General features: G+C 47.6%; 1 protein-coding gene across 1 annotated transcript in view; it reads left to right on the top strand.

The window, feature by feature from the left end:
* The first annotated feature begins 11,659 nt into the window (after positions 1–11,659).
* Positions 11,660–27,427, top strand: part of UBXN7 (UBX domain protein 7) — a 71,095-nt gene continuing 55,327 nt past the window's right edge. The window contains exon 1 of the mRNA XM_062209556.1: positions 11,660–11,767. Coding sequence (XP_062065540.1) covers positions 11,695–11,767 — 73 coding nt within the window. The 5' untranslated portion in view covers positions 11,660–11,694. The remainder of the gene's footprint in view (positions 11,768–27,427) is intronic.

Raw genomic sequence — 27,427 nt, 5'->3', positions numbered from 1 at the left:
AGATAGTCACCTTGTATGGTGGGGGTGGGGTCCAGGTGATACCTTGTGGCTAATATTTTTTTTTTTTTTTGGACAGGCAGAGTGGACAGTGAGAGATAGAGAAAAAGGTCTTCCTTTTGCCGTTGGTTCACCCTCCAATGGCCGCCGCGGTAGGCGTGCTGCGGGCAGCGCACTGCGCTGATCCGATGGCAGGAGCCAGGTGCTTATCCTGGTCTCCCATGGGGTGCAGGGCCCAAGCACTTGGGCCATCCTCCACTGCCTTCCCGGGCCATAGCAGAGAGCTGGCCTGGAAGAAGGGCAACCGGGACAGGATCGGTGCCCCAACTGGGACTAGAACCCGGTGTGCCTGCGCCGCAAGGCGGAGGATTAGCCTAGTGAGCCGCGGCGCCGGCCTTGTGGCTAATATTTTAAAGCCCCTACAGGTATCATCACTAATCCAGCTTCTGAGCTGCTTTGTCAAGAGGGTGTTCCTGTGGAATCTAATCTGTGGAAAATTAATCCAGTCTCATCCACAGGAAGGTGAGGGACCGTGTGGATGAGGAGCACTTTCCTCTGCCCTGCAACATGACCAATCAGAAAACTGCAGAAATCTGCTGGGGGTTTTGGAGAAAGTTTTTGCTTTGCCCTTCCCCTTCTTCCCGCCTTCAACACTGTGTGATGGCTGCAGCTACAAACTTTATGTTGCAAATGTGAGCAAAAGGCCAAGAGGCAGCAGCCTTACCTTCGCTGAACCTGGGCCAGTCTGCCTGCCTCTTGACATCGTGTTGTATGGGACGAGAAACAACTCTCTGTTACTAAAGCCACTGAGGGGTCAAGTTTTCTGTTATTTGCAGCCAAAACAATTTTTAACGAATGCCACCGACTTAAAAGAAAACAGGGGGGAAAAGTCAATTTATGACTTCTGAATTTTAAAATCTTAGCCTCGGGGTGGTAAAACAAAAACCAAAACCCAGAGTATGCACAATAGATTGAGGAGAATAATTAAGAGCTGGTAACTAGGCTACCCCATCCTTAGACTACGTAAAGGTCTGGTCTGGGAATCATAAAAGTTAAATTGAGTTACGGAAAAATAAAATTATATTTATTACATGAGTTTGTATGCTAAGATTTATACTTATTATACAGCAACTCTCATTTGACTGAAAACTTTATTTCTTTCTTGTCCTTTGATGCCTCACTATTATTCTCAAGTCAATAATACTTGGGGTCATTTTCTGAAAATTCACTTTTCTTCTTGACCTCTTGCTGGAAACCATCTTTTCTCTCTTCTTCTTCTTCTTCTTCTTTTTTTTAATAATTTATTTATTTGTTTGAAAGGCAGAGTTAAAGAGAGGAAGAGGGAAAGAGATATCTTCCATGCACTGGTTTATTCCCTAAATGGCTGCAACAGCCAGGGCTGGGCCAGGCTGAAGCCAGAAACCTGGAACTCCATCTGGGTGTCCCCTCTGGGTGGCAGGGGCCCAAGCACTTGGGCCTTCTTCTGCTGTCTTCCCAGGTGCATTAGTAGCGAGCTGGATCAGAAGCAGAGCAGCAGGGGGTGCAAACTTGTGTTCATGTGGGATGCTGACGTCACAGGCAGCAGCTTAACCTTCAGTACCACAACACCAGCCTGGAAACTCCCTTGTTTCTCCTCCTAGACTTGGAGCCCTGAGGTTGCTCCTCACTTTTCCCTATTCTCTAGCTTCTTTGTCCACCCACTTCCTTCTGATTCTTTCCTCTCATTCTCTTCCTCCCCCTTTCCTCCTGAACCTTCCATTAGCGGGGCTGTGCGTGTCTGGAGTCCACGAACCCTTCATCACAGCGCACCTGCAGCTTTGGTAAAGCTGATGGGATGAGGGAAGGGGGTGGGATTCAGACATGGAAAATAATGAAAATTGTTGGATATTGTTTTAAAACAAGCAAACAACTTTTTAAAAAGGTATCACAGAACTGACACGAGAGTTAAGAGGTACTAGAACACAATCAAAGGAAAATGCAGTGTTGAAATCGCCTTTCTTTGAGGGTCTTTGCCAAATCTGGTAATATTGAGCTACGATTTCCACAGCCCTTTCGGCTGTGGACTAAAGAAGTCAAAGGCTGGGGCTGGCACTCTGCCATAGCAGGTTAAGCCACCTGCAGCGCTAGCACCCCATATGGGTGCCGGTTTGAGTCCCAGCTACATCACTTCTCATCCAGCTCCTTTGCTAGTGTGCCTGGGAAAGCAGCAGAGGATGGCTGCTTGGGCCCCTGCACCCACTTGAGAGACCCTGAAGAAGCTCCTGGCTCCTGCCTGGCCAAGCTCCTGCTGTTGTAGCCATTTGGGGAGTGAACCAGCAGATGGAAGATCTCTCTCTCTCTCTCTCTTTCTCTCTTTCTCTCTCAGTCTCTAATTCTGCCTTCAAATAAATTTAAAAAAAAGTCAAAGTCCAGGAGTGCCATATTTTATTTATTTTTTTAATTTACTGAACCATTTAAAAATAAATCTCAAACATCTATTTTACCCCTAAATGATTACAGGACATCTCCTAGAAATAAGAGTACTCTCTCATCTATACCTACAATGTCATCATAACATGTAAGAGAATTATAATTTTCTGTCATCTCCTATTGGGTCCATATTAAAGTTTTAAGTTTCTCCCAAAAATCTTTTATAGCTGTTTTTTTTTTTTCCCTACCAAGATCCAGTCAATACATTGCATTTGTTTGCAATGTCTTTTTACTCTTTTTATCTGCAGCAGTTCTTTGTCCCCCCGCCTCCCACACCCCATCTTCTGTGATTCTTCCTGCCTTTTTTACAGTTTAGAAACCAGGTTTAGGCCAGTGCTGTGGCTCAATAGGCTAATCCTCTGTCTGCGGCACCGGCACACCGGGTTCTAGTCCCTGTGGGGGTGCTGGATTCTGCCCCGGTTGCTCCTCTTCCAGTTCAGCTCTCTGCTGTGGCCAGGGAGTGCAGTGGAGGATGGCCCAAGGCCTTGGGCCTTGCACCCACATGGGAGACCAGGAAAAGCACCTGGCTCCTGGCTTCGGATCAGCGCGGTGTGCCGGCCGCAGCACGCCAGCCATAGCAGCCACTGAGGGGTGAACCAACGGCAAAGAAGACCTTTCTCTCTGTCTCTCTCTCTCACTGTCTACTCTGCCTGTGAAAAAAAAAAAAGAAAAGAAAAGAAAAGAAACCAGGTATAGAAACTCAGTAATATTTTTCCAAGAATATGTTACAGGTGATATTGCATATTTCCTACATTTTACACTAGGAATACAAAATATCAGATTTGTACACTCTTCTTTTTTTAAAGATTTATTTTATTTGTTTGAAAGGCAGAGTTAGGCCGGCGCCGTGGCTCAACAGGTTAATCCTCCACCTTGCAGCGCCGGCACACCGGGTTCTAGTCCCGGTCGGGGCGCTGGATTCTGTCCCGGTTGCCCCTCTTCCAGGCCAGCCCTCTGCTGTGGCCCGGGAGTGCAGTGGAGGATGGCCCAAGTGCTTGGGCCCTGCACCCCATGGGAGACCAGGAGAAGCACCTGGCTCCTGGCTTCGGATCAGCGCATTGTGCTGGCCGCAGCGCGCCAGCCGCGGTGGCCATTGGAGGGTGAACCAACGGCAAAAGGAAGACCTTTCTCTCTGTCTCTCTTTCTCTCACTGTCCACTCTGCCTGTCAAAAACAAAAACAAAAAAAAAAAAAAAAAGAAAGAAAAAAGAAAGAAAGAAATGCAGAGTTAGAGAGTGAGAGAGAGATGGAGAGATCTTTTAAATGGCCAAAACAGCAGGAGCTGGGCCAGGACAAAGCCAGGAGCCAGGAACTGCATCCAAGTCTCCAATCAACTGCTGGATTGGAAGTAGAGCGTCTGGGACTCGAACGGTGCCTATATGGGATACCAGCATTGCAGGCAGCAGCTTAATCTTTTATGCCACAGCTCTGGCCCCTTGTGTACTTTTTTTTTTTTTTTTTAAGATCTATTTATTTATTTGAAAGGTTTTTTTTAAGATCTATTTATTTATTTGAAAGGCAGAGTTATACAGAGAGAGAGAAGGAGAGGCAGAGAGAGAGAAAGAGAGAGAGAGAGAAGTCTTCCATCCACTGATTCACTCCCCAATTGGCCTCAGCAAGTGGAGCTGCGCCAATCCGAAGCCAGGAGCCAGGAGCTTCTTCTGGGTCTCCCAAGTGGGTGCAGGGGCTCAAGGACTTGGGCCATTTTTTACTGCTTTCCCAGGCCTTAGCAGAGAGCTGGATGGAAAGTAGAGCATACAGGACTTGAACTGACACCCATATCGGATGCTGGCACTGCAGGCAGAGGCTTTACCCACTATGCCCCAGCACTGGCCCCTGTGTACTCTTAATAATGTCAAGTTTGATCATTTGGTTAATGTGGTGGTTGCCAGACATCTTCCCAAAAAATTTAAAAATCACAGGACAGTTTGCTAGCCTCTTATATGGTTTTACTCACTATACAAGCCAGTAATTCTATACCTAGGTATTTTCCCAAAAGAAATGAAAACTTATGTTGTGCAGACACTTGGGTGAGAGTGTACAGCAGCTCTATTCATAATTGTCCCTAACTGGAAACAACCCAAATGCCCTCTCACTGATGAAGGGATAAAGAGACTGATAAATCCTGACAATGGAATCCTACTCAGCAGTAAAACAGAACAAAACAATGATACGAACAACCACTTGATGAATTTTAAATGCATTATGTCCAGTGCAAGATACCAGACTCAAAAGGTTAAATTCTGTTTGATTCCATTTAGATAACATTTTTTTTTTTTTTTTTGTGACAGGCAGAGTGGACAGTGAGAGAGAGACAGAGAGAAAGGTCTTCCTTTGCCGTTGGTTCACCCTCCAATGGCCGCTGCGCTGATCCGAAGCCAGGAGCCAGGTGCTTCCTCCTGGTCTCCCATGGGGTACAGGGCCCAAGCACTTGGGCCATCCTCCACTGCACTCCCTGGCCACAGCAGAGAGCTGGCCTGGAAGAGGGGCAACCGGGACAGAATCCTGCGCCCCGACTGGGACTAGAACCTGGTGTGCCGGTGCCGCAAGGCGGAGGATTAGCCTGTTGAGCCGCGGCGCGGGCGCCATTTAGATAACATTCTATGAACAGCAAAAACCCTTAGGAACATAAACCCTACCCCTCAACCAAAATACTGTCAACCTAAATAACAACCAGAGAGAAAGTCTCCAAGGAAGAATGACATTTACCTGGAGATGGCAGAATATTGCAATGGAACACAAGTGCTGTTGTAAACTACATGCATACTCAGGGAGGTTGAGGCCAGGAGCAATTTTCAAAGGCAGAATGCAGAGGATTACATAAGATATTTGGAAACAATAATCCTTGGCTACAAGGATCAATAGCAAGGATGGCATTGGCCCAAGATTAAACAGGCAACGTTGGGCAGATGTCCTTGCAGAAGAACTTTCTGTCTGAGGTTGTGGTGGCCTTGGTGCAAGGTTGTGGTTCCGGCGGATTTTGTGAATAGTGCTTGTTACTCAGCCTAAGTGCATGAGATGCCCTTTCTCCATAACATCTCTGCTTTTTTTCTTTCTTTTTGGTTAGCACTTGTCAAAAGTGACTCCATTTTTTAAAAAAGATTTACCTATTTATTTAATGAAAGACAGAGTGACAGAGAGGTAGACACAGGGACAGAGAGAGAGCCCTTCCATCTGTGGGTTCACTCCCCACATGGCCTCAACAGCTAGGGATGGGCCAAAGCCAGGACCAGGAGCACCATCCTGGTGTCCCAGATGGGTGGCATGGGCCTAGGTACTGGAACCATCTTCTGTTGTTTTCCCAGGCATATTGTCTTGGAGCTGGATTGGCAGTGGAGCAGCTGGTACTTGAACCGGTGCTCTGATATGAGGTGCTGACATCACAAGTGGTGGCTTAACCTGCTGTGCCATAACACCAGCCCCCCAGAGTGATTCCATCGTGGCAGCTGTCACAATACCAAGTTTTAAATTTGTTTTGGGAGATAGAAATTTCCAGGGGTCTCATATTCTTTGGTACTTTCTTAGTATCAAAGACCTTGGAAAGGTTAAGTATTATTCAGAAGGACTCTAGGTATAAAGATAAAAAACATAATACCTAGAATAAGGAAATGCCTGTCCCACAATGGAATATCCCTTTTTGGTGGTAGTCATATCGAGCTCACATGACACATACGGCAAAAATAACTGGGGTATTTTTATCCTTTGAATTTTATTCAAAGATTTAATTTATTTATTTGAAAGGTAGAGAGAGAGAGAGTGGGGAGAGAGAGATTGATCTTCTATCTACTGGTTCACTCCCCAAATGGCCGTAACAACTGGGGCTAGGCTAGGCCATAGCCAGGAGCCTGAACTCCATCCAGTTCTCCCATGTGGGTGGCAGAGGCCCAGACACTTGGACCATCCTCCACTGCTTTCCTAAGGCATTAGCTGGGAGATGTATTGGAAATGGAGCAGCTTGGACTTGAATCCATTGTCATATGAGATGCTGGCACTGCAAGTGATGGCTTAACCTACTGTGCCACAACACTGGTCCTTGAACTTTATTTTTATAGTTGCTTTGCACACCACTTCCCAACCTTCTTATCAGCTCATTTTGTTTGGGTTCAATTCCTAGTTTTATTCTTTTTTTTTTTAAGATTTATTTATTTACTTGAAAGGCTGAGTTATAGAGAGGCAGAGAGAGAGAGAGAGAGAGAAGAGAAAGAGGTCTTCCATTCACTTGTTCACTCCCCAAATGGCTGCAACAACCAGAGCTGGGCTGATCTGAAGCCAGGAGCCTGGAGCTTCTTCTGGGTTTTCCATGTGGGTGCAGGGGCCCAAGGACTTGGGCCATCTTCTACTGCTTTCCCAAGCCATAGCAGAGAGTTGGATTGGAAGAGGAGCAGTGGGACTTGAACTGGTGCCCATATGGGATGCCGGCACTGCAGGAAGTAGATTTACCCACTATGCCACATTGCAAATTTATTCTTACTTTACAAATGTTTTTAATTTTAATGAAGTAAAATTTATTATTTTTGACTTTATGGCTTGTGATTTTTGTCTTCATAAAAATCTTTTCTTGGGTCCAGCACTGTGGCTCAGCGGGTTAAGCCGCCATCTGCAGCACCAGCATCCCATATGAGTGCTGGTCAATTCCCGGCTGCTCCACTTCTGATCCAGCTCCCAGCTAATGCACCTGGGAAAGCAGTGTAAGATGGCCCAAGTGCTTGGGCCCCTGTACCCATGTGGGAGACCTGGAAGAAGCTCCTGGCTCCTGGTTCCTGGCTTCGAATCCTCAGCTCCAACCATTGCAGCCATTTGGGGAGTGAATCAGAGTATGGAAGACCTCTTTCTGTGTCTCTCCCCCTCTCTCTGTAACTCTAACCTTCAAATAAAATACATACATCTTTTTAAAAAATTTCCCTTTTTAAATTTCCTTCCTTTGTTTTTATTTTTTTTTTAAAGATTTTATTTATTTATTTCAGAGGTAGAGTTACAGGCAGAAGAGAGGGAGAGACCCAGAGAGAGGTCTGCCATCTGCTGGTTCACTCCCCAAATGGCTGCATCAGATCTGAAGCCAGGAGCCAGGAGCTTCCTCCGGGTCTTCTCATGTGGGTGCAGGGGCCCAAGCAGGTGGGCCATCTTTTACTGCTTTCCCAGGCCATAGCAGAGAGCTGGATCAGAAGTGGAGCAGCCAGGACATGAACCAGTGTCCTTATGGGATGCTGGTGTCACAGGCGGAGGATTAACCTACTGCACCGTGGCACCAGCCCTGTTTTAATTTTATTTGAAAGGCAGGGACAGAGACAGAGATCTTCCATCTACTGGTTCACTTTCCAAATGACTGCAACAGCTGGGGCTAAGCCAGGCCAAAGCCAGGAGCTCAGAACTGAATCCAGGTCTTCCAGGAAGACCCAGGGACCCAAGTATTTGAGCCTTCACCTGCTGCCTCTGCGAGTGTGCATTGGAAGGAAGCTAGAATAGGGAGCACAGCTGGGACTTGAACTCAGGCACGCTGATAGGGGGCAGGGGAGTCCCAAACAGCAACTGAACTGCTACGGCAAAGCCCCGCTCTTTTCCTCCCTCCCTTCTTGCCTTCCTTCCTTCCTTCCTTTTTTTTTTTTTTTAAAGATTTATTTATTTATTTGAAAGAGTTACACAGAGAGAAGGAGAGGCAGAGAAAGAGAGAGAGAGATGGCCGGCGCCGTGGCTCAACAGGCTAATCCTCTGCCTTGCGGCGCCGGCACACCGGGTTCTAGTCCCGGTCAGGGCACCGATCCTGTCTCTGCTGTGGCTAGGGAGTGCAGTGGAGGATGGCCCAAGTCCTTGGGTCCTGCACCCCATGGGAGACCAGGAGAAGCACCTGGCTCCTGCCATCGGAACAGCGCGGTGCGCCGGCCGCAGCGCGCTACCGCGGCGGCCATTGGAGGGTGAACCAACGGCAAAAGGAAGACCTTTCTCTCTGTCTCTCTCTCTCACTGTCCACTCTGCCTGTCAAAAAAAAAAAAAAAAAAAAAAAAAAGAGAGAGAGAGAGAGGTCCTCTATCAGCTGGTTCACTCATAGTTGGTCGCAATGGCTGGAGTTGTGCCGATCCACTGCTTTCCCAGGCCATAGCAGAGAGCTGGATTGGAAGTAGAGCAGCCAGGTCTTGAACCGGCACCCAGATGGGATGCTGACACTGCAGATAGTGGTTTTACCCGCTACACCACAGCACCGGCCTCTCTCTCTCATGAACACAGGGTATGGGATGTGGGCATCCTGAGCAGGTCTTTACTGCTATGCCAAATGCCAGCCCCTCTTAGATTTTTTTCTAGTAAATAAACATATAGTCTAGAATAATAACAATTTTCCCTTTGTTGGCCGGCGCCGTGGCTCACTAGGCTAATCCTCCGCCTAGCGGCACCAGCACACCAGGTTCTAGTTCTGGACAGGGTGCCGGATTCTGTCCCGGCTGCCCCTCTTCCAGTCCAGCTCTCTGCTGTGGCCCGGGAAGGCAGTGGAGGATGACCCAAGTCCTTGGGCCCTGCACCCCATGGGAGACCAGGAGAAACACCTGGCTCCTGCCTTTGGATCAGCGCGGTGCGCCCGCCGCAGCGCGCCGGCCGCGGCGGCCATTGGAGGGTGAACCAACAGCGAAGGATGACCTTTCTCTCTGTCTCTCTCACTGTCCACTCTGCCTGTCAAAAAAATAAAAAATAAAATTAAAAAATGGCCTATATTAAAAAAAACCAACAATTTTCCCTTTGTTAAAAATTATGTAGGGGACGACACTGTGGTGTACTGGGTAAAGCCGCCCCCTGCAGTGCTGGCATCCCATATGGGTGCCAGTTCATGTCCTGGCTGCTCCACTTCCAATCCAGCTCTCTGCTATGGCCTGGGAAAGCAGTATGAGATGGCCCAAGCCTTGGGGCCCCTGCACTCCTGTGGGAGATCCAGAAGAATCTCCTGGCTCCTGGCTTTGGATTGGCTCAGTTCCAGCTGTTGCGGCCATTTGGGGAGTGAATCAATGGATGCAGGACTCCCCCACCTCTCTCTCTCTTTCTGTCTCTCCTTTCTCTGTGTAACTCTGCCTTTCAAATAGATAAATAAATCTTTTAAAAATTATGTATATATTTTTCCTTCTCTTATGACTCTGGTTACTATTTCTAGTTAAACAGAAATAATGATAGAGTACATACTTGTCTCTTTTTTTAAAGATTTATTTGTTTTACTTGAAAGTCAGAGTTACACAGAGAAGGAGAGGTGGGGGTGGTGGTCTTCCATCCGTTAGTTCACACCCCAGTGGCCGCAACAGCCGGAGCTGTGCCGATCCAAAGCCAGGAGTCAGAAGCTTCCTCCGGGTCTTGGGCCGTCTTCTACTGCTTTCCCAGGCCATAGCAGAGAGCTGGATAGGAAGTGGAGCAGCCAGGACTCAAACCAGTGCCCATATGGGATGCTGGCACTGCAGGCAGCGGCTTTACCCACTATGCCACAGCGCCGGCCTCTACATACTTGTCTTGACTTCAAATGTTTGTTTTGATTACTTTTTAAATGTTTTTTTCATTTATTTGATGGCAGAGAGACAAACAAACCAAGTACTCCCCAAGTTCTTACAGCAATCTGGGCTGGGTCAGACAGAGGCAGGAGCTGGGAATTCAAACTTGGTCTCCCAAGTGGGTGGCAGGGACCCAAATATTTGGGCAGTTACTGCTGCTTCCCAGGGTGCCTATTCGCAGGAGGCTGAAATTGGGAGTGGAGCCAGGGCTTGAACCCAGGTACCAAGACAGGGGATGTTGGCAGGAGCCAGGAGCGCCCTCTGCCTTGTTTGCACCTCTGCATCACCCGTGACTCCCTCCCGCAGCTTCTCAAACCCATGGCTGGCCTTGGGGCCTCCTCCGAGCACCAACTCAGCAGCCGGAAGGCAGTCTGAGGACCAATCTTTGGCCAGGAATTTGCTTTCTTTCACACCAGTTGTATCTTCCTGAAGCTACAACCCTAGAGCGACCTTGATTTGACTTGGTTATGTCTGAATTCTCCCCAGGGGCACAGTCAGTGTTACTGGGTCAGTTCTCCAGATGACTCATGCCATCTTTCATTGGACCATTTTCCTGTAAAGATGCACAATACGCAGATGGAGGTGGGAGGCTGGAACATAAACTCCATGTCTTTAACTTTATTCTCAATGTGGGGAGTATCACCCGATTTGTGTACCCTACACACAGAATTGTCCTAAAAATATTTAAAACTATGCAAGTAACACTAATACCATCTGAAATCGTGTGACACCACTGTTTTTGTTTTAAAATAAAGGATTAAAAAGTTCACATTCACAATTCTCCCTATCGCTCTCCTCTCTAGAAGCAACCATTAATTGAGGTTTGAGGACACTTCTCCAGGGTCCTTCCTGTACATTTTCTTTTGGCGCAAAAACACTTTCTTTTTTTTCTTTTCTTTTTCTTTTTTTAAGCCATCTGGTCACACCCCCTTTATACAGTTTTTTTACTATTCAGAATTCAGGGACTATCCACAGGGGCACCGTGTTGCTGAGACGGTGTTACACACGACTTAACCACGCTGCTTCCCTCACGTCAAAGCCACGTCCTCGTTTCACAGGTGAGGAAACTCAGCGAGACCCTGAGGGGAGACTTGCGTTGGCAAGTTCAGTGACGCAAAGCAAACGAACAATCCTCCTTGAAACCTCCCGTGTGTCGGAGCCCGCGCCCGCCGCCTCCCTGGCGCGCTGGTTTCTGGGGTTTCACTCCTGCTGCGCTAGGTTAGCCAGGCCGTTGGTTTATAGAGGTTAGGAAGCCGCTCCAGCGCTGAGATGTAGGATTTCTATTTTGTTGGGAGCCGCAGGACATCTAGTAGAGTGCGGTGGAGCTGCCCAAAGGATAAACGCCACGATCAGCAGTTGGATCTATCGACGAAACTTGTTTAACAGACATGCGAAGGACCTACTACGGGAAGCCAGGACTCCAAACCGAGTCCATCAAGCTGGCCTGGCAGCTCGGAGAGGCAGGCGCTGGAGGTTTGCAAAGAGGATGCGGCCAGCAGGCAGCAACCGAGCAGCCAACCCGCGGAGCGCACAGAGCGCTCCGGCGCGGTGGGCAGTGCGCCTGCGCGGGCCGCGGGGGCGGGGCCCCGGAGGGGCGGAGCCTGGGGCGGTCAATGAGCCTGCGCAGGCCGCGCGCCGAGGTGGGGGAGGGCGGTCCGTGTGTGTCTGTGTTGTTGTTCGGCGGCGACGGCGGCGGCGGCGGCGGCGGCGGTAAGATGGCTGCCCACGGGGGCTCCGCGGCGTCCTCGGCGCTGAGGGGGTTAATTCAGCAGTTCACCGCCATCACCGGTAAGAGACGCGGTTACCGGAAGGTGGAGAGTGGGGTCCGGAGCGGGCAGCGGGGCTGCCCCGGGCTCGCCCCTTACCTTCGTGCGTCCCTCCCTCGGGCTTCACCCACAGCTCTCGTCCTCCCTCCGGAGGAAGAGGCGACGACGGCGTCGGGGTCTCCGGGTTCAGGCGGGAGACACCCCGCTCGCGCTCCCCTTCCCCTCCTCCGCGATCTCCTCGCAGTACGGAGGGATAACCCCCTTTACCTCCTGCCTGCCTAGCCCGGGGAGGGTCGGGCCCTCCGCCCTCGCCGGCCGGGGGACCTGGGGGCGGGGAGGAGTGGGGGGCCGCACCCGGGCCACCGCCCTCCTCCATCGTCGTCTCCTCGGTGTGCAGTCCTGGGGAGCCGCGCATCTCCTCACCTGCCTTTCCCTTTCTTCCCGGCCAGGTCAGCCTCTCCCCGTGAACCCTCCCCTCCCCCGGCGCTGGCCTGCCCTTCCCCTTTCTGGGCCCCTTGGAGCCATCGGTGTGGCCCTGGCGTGTGCGGGCCCTCCCGCCTTCACGCGAGGCTGAGGGGTACGGCGGCGCCTTTACACATCCCAGGGGACAGGCCGCCAGAAATGGGGGTGCCGAGGAGTACCTTAGAGACCGAGGCTTTAGGAGAATAGTGAGGGGGCACCCCCAAGCTGAAGACGAGAGGCCTGGAGGAGTCCTGGGTGGCGTTTCCCACCTCCCCATCATAAAATCGTAAGGATTGAGACCATGGCGCCGGGGCCTCCTGCTGATAGAATAGGGAAGACGGCAGAAACTTCTCGGGGAGAAAATGTGCGGCTGGGGGTTAGTGTCCCCCAAAACCCTAGGCCTGGTTTTTCCCTTTGCTCTGGACCCCTGCGAAGGGCCCAGACAGGTCTTACCGCCTGGAGGAGAGGCCCTGAGCCATTCTATGAATTCTCTAGGTCTTGTTTCTCTCTGATGGTGCTGAACTTTTTTTGCATGAGTTATTAGAGGGCGGAGCAAATGATGAAGTTCTCCGTGGAGTGATTTGAGAGACGAGTACTCCATGTGCCTGAGTGTAATTTTGCCGTTCTGGTTTGTCATTTTGGAAGGAGGTCAGAATGTTAGTTCCTTTTCTTAACAGATCTGTACTTCGTGTGGTAGCAGTTTGTTAGACACAGAGAATGTTTCCACCGGGTCCTGCTTGGACATGCAGGATATGGTTAAGTAGATTTTTAGGTTGTTTTACCCAGTACAGGTTTTATTGAAGTTGCTGTTTCATAACGAAAGCAGTTTTATTTATTTATTTATTTATTTGCTCTGCAATGATAACTACATGTTTGATGTGTTGTTACCTAGTTTGTGGCATGAAACATGACATCAAAGTAGGTAAAGGCAAATTTGTGATGAAAGAGTGATGAGGAGTGAGTGGTAACTTTTCATAATATTTTTAAACATGTGATTGGTTTATTAAAGTTGTAATGGATTTCCCAGTGTTTAACCAGGTTTGTTACAGAGACAGAAAATTATTGTGTAAATAAGTTAGTATGCTACATTATATTTGTAGAGAATTTTTGTAGAATTAAAATGCACATTTATGTATCTTTAGATTTTCTAGAGATGGTTTAAAATGCCATTTAATTGCAGTTTCATATATGACCCTTACTATTAGCATTTTTTTTTTTTAAATCTTTATTTGATTTGAGAGGGAGAGAAAGAGAGAGGTACCTTCCTTTCAGCTGCTGGTTCACTCCCCAAATGCTCACAGTAGCTGGGGTTGGGCCAGGCTGAAGCAGGAGCCAGGAACTCCATCCTGGTCTCCCATGAGGTAGCAGAGACCCAGGTACCTGAGCCATCACCGGCTGCTTCTCAGGGCGCAGGTTAGCAGGAAGCCGGACTGCAGCTGAGCTGTGCCACACTGATGTGCACGCCACAAGCCGGGTCTTCACTGCCGTGCCAGATGCCCACTCCTCACTCTTTCTTCTCCTGCAACATTTTTAGTAGATATACATGAAACTCAAAGTGTGGTGAGACAGATTGACTCCTTACTTGCTGTAGGGCTGTTTTCCAGTTGGACAGCTTGTTTCCTGGTTACAGGTCTCCGTATTGCTGAGTCTGATTAGAGTCCCTCAGTAGACCAGTGGTATCTGGAATTCTACAGAGGGGCAAATAACCTTACACTGTTCTTGATGTGCTGTGGATTTCTATTGATGATTTTTGGGTCTGTTTTTACTAGATAGTGATTAACCATTAGAAACACATGATTCCTTTAAGCCAGAGGTGAGGAACCGTTTTTCTGCCAAGGGCCATTTGGATATTTATAACATCATTTGCGGGCCATACACAATTAACAGCTTGAAAATTAGCCTGCTATAGATTTATTGAATTCCGAGTCTCGCTGGCTGTTGCCTTGGCAGGGCCAGACCAAATGATTTCCTGGGCCTTGTATGGTTTGTTGGCTGGACACTCCTTACCCCTGCTTTAAGCCTTTTTTAACATACCTTAGAAAGAACTTTTCAGCGTTCTAAAATGTGAATTCTCATGTATTTTTTTTTTAATATTTATATATTTATTTGAATGTCAGAGTTAACACAGGGAGAGAAGGAGGCAGAGAGAGAGAGAGGTCTTCCATCCGCTGGTTCACTTCCCAGTTGGCCGCAACGGCCGGAGCTGTGCTGATCTGAAGCCAGGAGCCAGAAGCTTCCTCCGGGTCTCCCACGTGGGTGCAGGGGCCCAAGGACTTGGGCCATCCTCTACTGCTTTCCCAGGCCATAGCAGAGAGCTGGATCAGAAGTGGAGCAGCCGGGACTCGAACCAGTGCCCATATCGGATGCTGGCACTGCAGGCAGCGGCTTTACCCGCTGCGCCACAGTGCCGGCCCCTTATGTATTTTAAATTGTGTTTATGATTAGGAGGTATTTGATATATATTCATGCCTGGATGAATTAAACTGAACTTAAGAGTTTATGCTCTGATTTCAAAAAGTTTTACTTATCTGGAAACTAAAGCTGCTGGTAAAAGCAAATGTATCTTGAAAAAAATGAGTTTTACTTTTTGTGTAGCATTTGGAAGTAGAAGAGAAAATGGAAAGATTCTATGTACTTATTAGAAAGGAAGCGTGAAGGCCGGTGCCGCGGCTCAATAGGCTAATCCTCCGCCTGTGGCGCCGGCACCCTGGGTTCTAGTCCCAGTCGGGGCACCAGATTCTGTCCCGGTTACCCCTCTTCCAGGCCAGCTCTCTGCTGTGGCCCGGGAGTGCAGTGGAGGATGGCCCAAGTGCTTGGGCCCTGCACCGCATGGGAGACCAGGAGAAGCACCTGGCTCCTGGCTTCAGATCAGCGAGATGGGCCTGCCACAGCAGCCATTGGAGGGTGAACCAACGGCAAAAAGGAAGACCTTTCTCTCTGTCTCTCTCTTTCTCACCGTCCACTCTGCCTGTCAAAAAAAAAAAAAAAAGGGAGAGGGAGAGAGTGTGACTTCCATCTGCTGATTTTTCTCTGAATAAATTGTATTTATTACCCACACTGGCCTGGGCTGGTTTGAGACTGGAACCTGTAACCAGGAGGAATACCACTCAAGTCTCCCATTTGGGTGTCAGGAATCCAATTACTTGAGCCATCACTGTGGTCTCCTGGGGTCTATATTAGCAGTAAGCTGAAATCAGGAGCCAGAATCAGGAATTGAACCCAGGAAGTCTGTTGTGGGATGCAAGTATCCTAACTGCTAGGCCAAGTGCCCACTATATGAAAGATTTTTTTTTTTGACAGGCAGAGTGGATAGTGTGAGAGAGAGAGACAGAGAGAAAGGTCTTCCTTTTTGCCGTTGGTTCACCCTCCAATGGCCACCGCGGCCAGCTCATCGCGCTGATCCGAAGGCAGGAGCCAGGTGCTTCTCCTGGTCTCCCATGCTGGTGCAGGGCCCAAGGACTTGGGCCATCCTCCACTGCCTTCCTGGGCCATAGCAGAGAGCTGGCCTGGAAGAGGGGCAACCGGGCTAGAATCCGGCACCCCAACCGGGACTAGAACCTGGTGTGCTGGTGCCGCAAGGCGGAGGATTAGCCTGTTAAGCCACGGCGACGGCTAATATGAAAGATTTTTAATATTTTGTTTCTCACCAAGTAGAACAAATCTCTCTGTCTTTGTATGTATGTATGTATATAAAAATGATGAGCTTGGGGGCTGACTCTGTGGCGCAGCAGGTTAATGCCCTGACCTGAAGCGCTGGCATCCCATATGGGCGCCGGTTCTAATCCCGGCTGCTTCTCTTCCGATCCAGCTCTCTGCTATGGCCTGGGAAGGCAGTAGAAGATGGCCCAAGTCCTTGGGTCCCTGCACCCGCATGGGATACCCAGAGAAAACTCCTGGCTCCTGGCTTCAATCTGCACAGCTCCGGCCGTTGCGGCCATCTGGGGGGTGAACCAGCAAATGGAAGACCTCTCTCTCTCTGCCTCTCCTCTCTCTGACTTTCAAATAAATAAATAAATCTTTTTAAAAAAAGGGATGAGCTTGAAGAAATGACTGATTTTTAAGAAAATTGTTAAAAAGATAGTATGACAACATAAAGTAGTTTTGAAAAAAGGAAGAAAGCTAATTTTTCACTCTTACAGCAGCCTTTATGTTACATGTTATCTTCCAATTCATATACATACTATATATACATACATGTGTGTATGTTTTTATATATATGCTTCCTGGAAAAGGATTATTTATTTGAAAGGCAGAGTGAGAGAAAGCAGAGACAAAGAAAAAGAGTCTTCCATCCTCTGGTCCATTCCCCAAATGGCCCCAATATCCTAGACTGGGCAAGGCTGAAGCCAGGAGCCAAGGACTCTATCTGGGTCTTCTACGTGGGTGGCAGGGACTCAGGTACTGGGTCATCATTAACTACTTCCTTGGTGCATTAGCAGGAAGGTGGATCAGAAGAGGAGTAGCCACACAAGTGGCACTATGATATGGGATGTTAGTGTCCCAAGCAGTGGCTTAACTTGCTGTGCCACGATGTACCCCCCCACCATGTGTGTACTTGTTTTTACACTGTGGATTATAGTATATGTAGTATAGAATTCTGAAATTTTCACCTTATGTGATAAATATTCTTTCTGTGATTAGACTGATAAACAACGGCCAGGCTAATGTGTTCTTTGAAGTAGTCACATTGAGAAGTTCCCTTTTCCATTGATGCCTTCAGAGTCATTAAAGCTATATAAGAAAATGAATCCTGTTACCTTACGGTCATACCACATCTTACAATAGTACGGTTTTATCTCCTTTGATATTTATCATACTTGGCTTTGGATGATTGTTGCCTCCTTTCAGAAATATCAGTTCTTAAAATGTGAAGAAAGAATATGCTGTTGGAGCTTTCTCTTTTTTAAAAAAAGATTTATTTTTACTTATTTGAAAGGCAGAGTTACGGAGAGGTGGAGGCAAAGAGAGAGAGAGGTCTTCCATCCACTGGTTCACTCTGCAAATGGCCCCGACGGTTGGAGCTGAGCCAACCCGAAACAAGGAGCCAGGAGCTTCCTCAGGGTCTCTCTCGCCGGTGCAGGGGCCTAGACACTTGAGCCATTTTCTACTGCTTTCCTAGGCCATAGCAGAGAGCCGAGACTTGAACCCCTGCCCATATGGGATGCCAGCATTGCAGGCAGTGGCTTTACTTGCTATATCACAGCACCGGTATCTGTTGAATCTCTTGTAAAGAACAATTTTTAAAAATGTTTGGAGCAGGTGCTGGCGCTGTGGTGTAGCGGGTAAAGCTGCCGTCTGCAGTGCTGGCATCCCATGTGGGCACTGGTTTGAGACCTAGCTGTTCCATTTTCGATCCAGCTCTCTGCTATGGCCTGGGTAATTAGTAGAGGATGGCCCAAGTCCTTGGGCCCCTGTACCCGCATGGGAGACCTGGAGGAAGCTCCTGGCTTTGGATCAGCGCAGCTCTGGCCGTTATGGCTAGTTGGGGAGTGAACCAGTGAATGGACGACCTCTCTCTCTGCTTCTCCTTCTCTTTGTAACTTTGACTTTCAAATAAATAAATCTTTAAAAAAAAAGTTTGGCGCCATGGTGGTATCATGTTAACACCAGCTTCAAGGTGGCATCCAGCTGCACATATGCAAAGTGCACACGTGTAAGCAGAATAATTTGTGTGGTGAAAGTGAGAGATGTATAGACTCTAAAGAAGAAGCGAAGATAAACTGGCAATCAGAAGGTGAGGACAGATTGAGGAAATAGAAAGTAGAGGTTGAGAAGAGTACAAGAGGTCGCTAGTATGGGATTTCATAGAGCTTTGTGCGGAATAGGCTCTTCATACTTGATGAAATTGTAGAATCTCAGTACAAGAGCCCTTAGTTTAATCTTTCTTCAAAATTGTTGAATGAATGCATACTTACTAGAAAGAAACTGTGGTTGTGTAATATCTGGCTTTGTGGCTAGTTTCCATTCATATATATTTTTTTAAGATTTATTTATTTATTTGAAAGAGTTACACAGAGAGAGGAGGAGAGGCAAAGAGAGAGAGAGGGAGGTCTTCCATCTGCTGGTTCACTCCCCAATTAGTCCCAATGGCTGGTACTGTGCTGATCCGGAGCCAGGAGCTTCTTCTGGGTCTCCCATGCGGGTACAGGGGCCCAAAGACTTGGGCCATCTTCTACTGCTTTCCCAGGCCATAGCAGAGAGCTGGATTGAAAATGGAGCAGCCAGGTCTCAAACCAGCACCCATATGGGATGCCGGCACTGCAGGTGGCAACTTTACCTGCTATGCCACAGCGCCGGCCCCCATTCATATTCTTTTGTGTAGTACTTTCCTCTTGGATTAGTGTTAAAATTGCTATAAGTTCTCTGACAGGAAAAGTGGTCAAGTGTTCTAGATATTAAAGTAAATTGGAATTTTAAGAACTATTTCTTAATGATAATGAAATTTGAGCAGCAGTTTAAAGGAGATCCTTTATTTGAGCTGTGAATGGGGTCCTAGTAGTAAATTCAGTATATAGTGATAGACTTTCATATGCCAGGCGTGGTTCAGATCCTGGGGATCCAACTGTGAGCAAGACATGGTATCTGTCCTCAGAAAGCTTGAAGTTTAATGGGAAAACAGGTAGGTAGGTACTGTAATTTAGTGAGTGAATGGTAAGGAGCTAATGTGAGAACACACAAAGAGAGAGATCAAGGAAGGCTTCGCAGAAGTAATTTCTTTTTTTTTTTTAAAAAGATTTATTTATGTATTTGAAAGGCAGAGGTACAGAAAGAGAACGAGAAGCAGAGAGAGAGAGAGAGAGAGAGAATGAGAGAGAAATCTTCTATCTGCTTGTTCACTCCCTAGATGGCTGCAACAACCCAAAGCGAGGAGCCAGGAGCTTCTTCCAGGTCTCCTCTGTGGGGGTGGCAGAGACCCAGGGACTTGGACCATCTTCCACTGCCTGTCCAGGCCATTAGCAGGAGGCTGGATCGGAAGTGGAGCAGCCAAGACTCTAGCCAGCACTGCAGGTGGCAGCCTAACTGGCTGAAAGAGTTGTTTCCTGCAAGAGAAACATGTGCAGAGAGTTGGAGGAGAGAGGAGAGACAATAGGTTTAGGGACTTAATGATAATTCCCTAAAAAGCATAGCCAGTGGCAGATGCAAAAATGGAACGGAAGAGATAAGTTGGTGCCAGCATAGGGCCTTGTAAGCCATGTTAAGAATTCTGGCCTTATTTTGAGTATAGTAGGGAGTCAGTTAAGAATACATATATTATTAAAAAGATTTATGTATTTAAAGGAGGGGGGGGTGAGGGAGGGAGGGTAGGAGGGGAGGGAGGGAGAGGTGTCTTCCATCCACTGGTTCACTCTCCAGATGCCCCCCAACAGCCAGGACTGGGTCTCTGACATGGGTGGCAGGAACCAAGTACTTGGGTCATAATCTGATTCCTCCCAGGTGCATTAGCAGGAAGCTTCATTGGAAGCATAGAGGGAACTTGAGCCCAGGCATTCTGATGTGGGATGCAGGTGCCCCAAGCAGTGGCTTAACTTGCTGCGACTTGATGCCCACCCCCAGTTATGGGTTTTAATTAGGGGAATGATATAATCTGGTATGAGTCTTTTTTAAGATTTATTTATTTATTAGAAAGAGTTACACAGAGAGAGAAAGAGAGTCAGAGAGAGAGAGAGAGAGAGAGGTCTTCCATTTGCTGGTTCACTCCCCAATTGGCCGCAGAGCTGGAGCTGTGCTGATCCAAAGCCAGGAGCCAGGATCCTCCTCTGGGTCTCCCACATGGGTGCAGGGGCCCAAGGACTTGGGCCATCTTCTACTGCTTTCCCAGCCATAGCAGAGAGCTGGATTGGAAGTGGAGCAGCCTTGACTCGAACCAGTGCCCATATGGGATACCAGCACTGCAGGCGGCAGCTTAACCTGCTGTGCCACAGCACTCACTGGCCCCTGATGTGAGTTTTTTTGGAAAGAGCTGCTTGGCTGTAGAGAAGCGGTAAACATAGAGGTAGGTAGAAGACTATTACATTACTCTAAGAAAGATATGTTATCAGAGAAGTGGGCTCTCAAAAATATGGGGAGGAATCAGGAGTCAAGATGAAATTTGGGAATATGTTTTGGACATCTGAGTATATGTGTAAGTTCTATTAATGACAGTTTGATAGTAGAAGAGGTTTGGGGACAAGGTGATTAGTTCAGTTTTGGCTGAGTCAGGGTGCTGTTGATGGGGTTTCCAAATGGAGCTGTTCAGTAAGCAAATGCATATTTGGGTCTAGAAGAGATCTGTCTTATTGATGGTAGTTAAAGCTAGGAAGATGACATCTTGCAGGGAAGAGGGAAAAGTGTAATGTGAGAAAATAGTTGAGTCCTGGAAACAAAGCTGCAGGAATACCAACATCTTGGGGGACTGCAAGGAAGACTCAGAAGAAACCAAAATGGAGGAAAATCAGGAGAGTGATGGCACTTCACACATCAGGAGAGTGGCGATACTTTACATACTAGGTAGGCGCTGCTGGAAATGAGCAGTCATAGATCTTTTGTTTGGTTATTTGTTAAGGTTGGAAGGTATCTTAGAGACCATCTTGACCAGTTTTCGAGCCAAACAGATAAGAAATTGGATACTCAGAGAAATAAAATAACAGGGTTATAGGTCTATTTCAGTGCTTCTCAAATGTATTTATAAGAAAAGACTTCCTCCCCTTTAAAAAGGTTTTTTTTTCCCCCAATCTTTATATACAAGTACTTTTGCAAAATACAGTGAACATTTAGAAGACATACAAAATATAAGCTCATATTCTTTTTAACATTAAGGTATAAATAGCCCTTTAAATTTTTTGTTGTTGTTTGAGAGGCAGAGAGTGAAGACTTTGGGGAGGGAGGAGTGTGCACTCCCCTTCCCTTTGTTCCTCTCCAAATGCCTCAGGAGTCCTCTGGGTGTTAGGGGCCCTACTATTTGCATCATTGCCTTCTGCCTCTCAGGGTCTGCATTGGTGGGAAGCTGGAACCAGGAGCCAGAGCCAGGAGACAAATCCATGCACTCTGATATGGGATGCAGGCATCCTACTTCCGGGCCAGATGCCTGCCCCAACTTTTAATTGCTTCATGTCAACAGACATAAATTACTCTATCAGATTTCTGTAAAAGTTTCCAAATATTTCCACTGGAACTTGTATTTTTATTTGATTGTAGACTAGTGAGAGATAGCTGCTTTGAGCACTACACTTTGGTAGCAGTGGTCTAGGCAGTGGTAGAACAGGGACTCTGACCCTGGTATCTTTATTCCCAGGCTCCTGCATTTTCCATTTTATCACTACTTCCCTCACTATAGTAACTTGTTTTGATCCAATAAATATTTGCTTTCTTTATCCTCTAACTTAGTAATTTCATTTCCTTTGTACTTAATAAATGTTTTATGTGAATATATTAAAAATATTTTTTTCTGGGGGCCAGTGTTGCAGCAGGTTAGGCGACTCTCTGTGACACTGGCATCCCATATGGGCACTGGGTGCTCCTGGATGCTCTACTTTGGATCCAACTCCCTACTAATGGCCTGGGAAAGCAGTAGAAGTGCTACCCACGTGGGAGGCTCTAGAGTTCTGGGTTCCTGGCTTTAGCCTGTCCAGGCTCTGACTGTTGGTGGCCATTTGGGAAGTGAAGCAGTGGCTGGAAGATTTCTCTGTGTGTGTTTGTCACTCTGCCTTTCAAATAAATCAGTTTTTTAAAAAATAAAAATACAGGCCGGTGCCGCGGCTCAATAGGCTAATCCTCTGCCTGCGGTGCTGGCACCCCGGGTTCTAGTCCTGGTTGGGGCTCCAGATTCTGTCCCGGTTACCGCTCTTCCGGTCCAGCTCTCTGCTGTGGCCCGGGAGTGCAGTGGAGGATGGCCCAGGTCCTTGGGCCCTGCACCCGTATGGGAGACCAGGAGAGGCACCTGGCTCCTGGCTTCGAATCAGTGTGGTGCGCCGGCCGCAGCGGCCATTGGAGGGTGAACCAACGGAAAAGGAGGACCTTTCTCTCTGTCTCTCTCTCTTACTGTCTACTCTGCCTGTCAAAGAAAAAAAAAAAATTCTATTCTTTTAAGATTTATTTATGGGGCTGGCACTGTGGCATAGCGGTTAAAGCCATTGCTCGCAGCACTGGATCCCTTCTGGGCACTGGTTCGAGACCTAGCTGCTCCACTTCTGGTCCAGATCCCTGTTAATGTATCTGGGAAAGCAGCTGAAGATGGCCCAAGTGCATGGGCCCCTGCACCCACATGGGAGACATAGAAGAAGCTTCTAGCTTCTGGCTTCAGATTGGCACAGCTCTGGCCATTGTGGCCATTTGGGGAATGAACCAGTGGATGGGCGGTCTCTCTGTCTCTCCCTTTCTCTCTCTATAACTCTGCCTTTCAAATAAATAAATAAATCTTTAAAAAAAGATTTATTTATTTATTTGAAAGGCAGAGTGATTACGGTGGTAGAGAGAGAGAGAGAGGGAGAGGGAGAGGGAGAGGGAGGAGGGAGGGAGGGAGGGAGGGAGAGAGGGAGAGAGGGAGACAGACAGAGAAGATGATCTTCCCAACTGCTGGTTCAGTCTCCAAATGGCCACAGCAGCCAGGTCTGGGCCAAGTCGAAACCAGGAGTGAGGAACTCTATTCTGGTCACCACAAGACATGAGTGGCAGGGGCATTCCCAGATGCAGTAGCAGGAGCTGGATTGGAAGTAGAGCAGCCAGACTCAAACCAGCACTCTTATATGGGACACTGGTGGCAAAATCATCAGCTTAACCTACTGCATACAGTGCCAACTTTATTTTTATTTTTGAAAGCTTCAAAATTCTAGTGTTGGCAACTTATGAGACTAAACTTTTGAGTTATTTTTCTCAACCATCACCCACTCCCATTTCCTTGATGGGTCCTCTAGTTTATTTTGTGATTCTTGGGGGGAGATATGGAACCAAAATGTAACCTTTTTGTACCCCTGTCATTTCTATTTAGTGATTTTTTTTTCCCGATCTCTGCCTGCATTGGTTCCTTGATGGTTGTGAAGAGACTGCTCTCTTTTGGCACTGAAAGTAGTGTAGAGAATAGGCATGAGACACTATAAAGTTTGGAATATCTTGATTCCTCCAAGCTGTGGTGGAGACAAACTGCATTATGGGTTTTGGACTGTTCCCTCTATCAGGTCATTAATGGAGAAAGGGTGTGAACTAGGAGACAGCAGAAAGGAAATGACCACTCATGAGTTGTGTGCCGCAAGCTGGGTTAAGTCATTCCCTTTGGTACTGTTAGCAAGCTTAAAACAGATGGAATGACGAAAAGGTAAGGGATAAATGAAGAAAAAAAGGTACATGTGGTGAGAAAGAGTAAAGTGGGACCGAGTCTTGCCATAGATTATAGATTACTAGGTTAGGTAAGCTACTCTGCTGCTAGCTATAATATTAGAACCAGAAAAAAAGCCCATTTTTTTTAAAAAAAGATTCATTTTTTATTTGAAAGGCAGAGTTGCAGAGAGAGAGAGAGAGAGGTCTTCCATTCGCTGGTTTACTCCCCAACTGGCCATAACGGCCAGAGCTGCGCTGATCTGAAGCCAGGAGCCAGGAGCTTCCTCCAGGTCTCCTACATGGGTATAGGGGCCTAAGTACTTGGGCCATCTTCTACTGCTTTCTCAGGCCATAGCAGAGAGCTGGATGGAAAGTGGAGCAGCCAGGTCTCAAACCAGTGCCCACATGGGATGCTGGCACTGCAGTGGTGGCTTTTACCTGCTAAGCTACTGTGCCAGCCCAAAACAAGCCCATTTTAACAAGTTTGCAGATAGTTTAAGTCTGCAAACTTGTTTTGTCATTCTTCCATTTAAAGATAGGCTCTTTATTTAACTATAATAAAATAGAAACCCACATTCTTTATAGCTGACTCATCGAAAGTTGTTATACCTCAGAGTACGTAGGTAAAACTTGGAACCTTTGTTTTTCCCTTATTTCATTTAGCTCGCTCAGATTTTTCTCTTCCTTCTCAGTTAACCTTCACCTCCTTATGTTCGTCTGTTTGGTTCAGGAGGAGTGTTACTGGCATTCATGGTGAGACAGTTTGTCCTGGTGTAGGACTGTTTTATCCATCGCAGAAGGTTTAGCACTTGCACTACTCATTTCCTGCAGCTGCTGTAACAGATTACTGCAGATTGTGTGGTTTAACATACATTTATTCTCTCACAGTTCTGGAGGCCAGAAGTCTTTTTCAATCTGTCACAGCACCTCTGGCTTCTCTCCGCTAAAAGCCAGGGGAGTGCCTCCCACTCACTCCCCAGTCACTTTGAGTCACCAACAGTGTTCTCCTGGCTGCTAAGTGCCTCAAGTACCTGAGGAACCACTGAACCTTTCATTATCTTTCAGACTTTCAGTGATTTTTCTGTTTCTTTGTTGTTGTTCTTCTTCTTTTTAATTTGACAGAGTTAGCAGTGAGAGAGAGAAAGGTCTTTCCATTGGTTCACCCCCCAAATGCCCGCTATGGCCGGATCTACGCTGATCCAAAGCCAGGAGCCAGGTGCTTCTTCCTGGTCTCCCATGTGGGTGCAGAGGCCCAAGCACCGGGCCATCCTCCACTGCTTTCCCAGGCCACAGCAGAGAGCAGGACTGGAAGAGGAGCAACCAGGACTAGAACCCGGCACCCATATGGGATGTCGTTGCTGCAGGCAGAGGCTTAACCAAGTGAGCCACGGCGCTGGCCCCTGTTATTCTTTAAAAAATTTATTTGAAAAGTAGAGTTACAGAGAGGGAGAAACACAGAGAGAGATCTTCCATCTGCTGGTTCACCCCCAAATGCCTGGGCCAAGATGTAGCCAGGGGCCATTAACTTCATCCGGGTTCTGGGTTTCTGCTGCTCCTCTGCCAGATTTTCTTTTCCTTGACTACTAGGAGTGAGCAAAGCTCTTTGGCAGCTGGGAGGGTCTGCCCAGAAGGGCTGGCTGCCTGCCCTGGGATGCCTCTCAAGATGGCCTCACCTGGACTTTGATGGGGTTCTAATGCAGGATGCTTTCCTGATTGGTCAGTGTGTATGCTAATGAGGCGTACTACATGAACCCATCAGAAAACGGACATTGGAGTAGCCTGTTTTCACAAAAATGTGCAGTGTTCCCAATCAGATCCTTTCAGCAGAGTCAACATCTGAAGATTACATTGTATGTTTCCCCTGTCTCCTGTCTCCCCCTCCTTTAGGGCTCCTGTGTTTTCTTTTTCATTGCTATGTTTTCCTTTCCTTTCGGGGGACCCCTGGAGTTCCTGTCACCTGCATCCCTTGTGAACACTGGTTTGAGTCCCGATGACTCCATTTCAGATCCTGGTAATGTACCTGAGAAAGCAGCAGCAGATGGCCTGAGTACTTGGGCCGCTGCACCTGTGTGGGAGACCCGACTGGAGTTATGGCCATTTGGGGACTATGAGCCATTGGATGGAAGATACCTCTCTTTCATTGTCTCTGTAACTTCTCCTTTCAAATAAATAAGTCAGTGTTAAAAGAAAAAAGAATTGTACCATGTTCTTTAATATGAGTTTGCTTAGTTTACATAAGCTATATCCTTACTTTGGATATAGCTGGAGTAATTGGTCACTTGCTTAAAGCCACGTAACTAGTGAATGACAGAACTAGAATTCAAACCCAGGCTGATCTGAATAGTTCCCAGGTTCTTAATGTCTGTGTTGGCCTAATACAACAGGGACTGCTGAGACAGAGGCAGAATTTTGGTGTCTGTCTTCAGGTGTTTGGTGTCTATCTTCAGGTGTTCCCTGTCTTGTTGGTCCCCTAAGTTACACCCATATGGCATTTCATTTAGATCTTTCTTACCTTTCCCCCGAGAAGTCACTAGCCATTTAAGATACTAAAGCTACTTAAATCCTTTCTTTTTCCCTCTAAGTCAACACTCTTACTCTCTAGCAACCCTCAATTCATTGTTACTGGCTTTTAAGAGAAAGCAATATGACTGAATTAAGTTGCATTGTGAAATGATTTGATACATACTTTTTTAAAAAAAATTTTATTTATTTGAGAGGTAGAGTTACAGAGAGAGAGAGGGAGAGACAGAGTTTCTTCCATCCGCTGGTTCACTCCCCAAATGGCCACATTGGCTGGAGTTGCGCTGATCCGGAGCCAGGAGCCAGGAGCTTCTTCCGGGTCTCCCATGCTGGGGCAGAGGCCTAAGGACTTGGACCATCTTCTACTGCTTTCCCAGGCCATAGCAGAGAGCTGAGTTGGAAGAGAAGCAGCTGAGACATGAACTGGCGCCCATATATGATGCTGGCACCACAGGTGGAGGCTTAGCCCACTATGCCGCAGCCCTGGCACTCATATACTTAACTCTTAAATAAATGTTTATTATTAGTAAATAGGATGCTTGTTTTCTCAAATTTCTTGGTAGTATGTTTGGTAGCATTATAAGTGAAAAAATTTAGGTAGTTCGGAAAAGACTTTTTTTTTTTTTAATTTTTTTTTTTTTTTTTTGACAGGCAGAGTGGACAGTGAGAGAGACAGAGAGAAAGGTCTTCCGTTTTGCCGTTGGTTCACCCTCCAATGGCCACCGCGGTAGGCGCGCTGCAGCCGGCGCACCTCGCTGATCCGATGGCAGGAGCCAGGTGCTTCTCCTGGTCTCCCATGGGGTGCAGGGCCCAAGCACGTGAGCCATCCTCCACTGCACTCCTTGGCCACAGCAGAGAGCTGGCCTGGAAGAGGGGCAACCGGGACAGAATCCGGTGCCCTGACCGGGACTAGAACCCGTTGTGCCGGTGCCGCAAGGCGGAGGATTAGCCTAGTGAGCCGCAGCGCCGGCCGGAAAAGACTTTTGTGATGGGTAGAACAGATTGTTGATGGGCTGGCTTGCCTGGTGATTTGCTTTTAGGAAGTGCTTGGTTGGGGTCAGTGTTGTGGCATAGCAGGTAAAGCTGTTGCCTGTAGCACCAGCATCTCATATGGGTTCTGGTTTGAGACCCAGCTGCTCCAGTTCCGATCCTGCTCCCCTGCTAATGTGTTTGGGAAAGCAGTGGAAGATGGCCCAAGTGCTTGGGCTCCTGCACCCATGTGGGAGATCTAGAAGAAGCTCCTGACTCCTGGCTTTGGTCTGGTCCAGCCCCCAGCCATTAACAGCCATTTGGGGGAGTGAACCAGCAGATGGAAGCTAGCGTGCATGCTCTCTCTCCCTCTTTGTCTCCCTTCTCTGTGTACTTCTGACTTTCAGATAAATAATAAATCTTAAAAAAATAAATAAATAAA

Source organism: Lepus europaeus, chromosome 2 (genome assembly GCF_033115175.1).
Source record: "Lepus europaeus isolate LE1 chromosome 2, mLepTim1.pri, whole genome shotgun sequence".
NCBI lineage: Eukaryota > Metazoa > Chordata > Mammalia > Lagomorpha > Leporidae > Lepus > Lepus europaeus.
The sequence above is the reverse complement of the archived record's forward strand: the minus strand, read 5'-3'. Positions and strand labels throughout refer to the sequence as shown.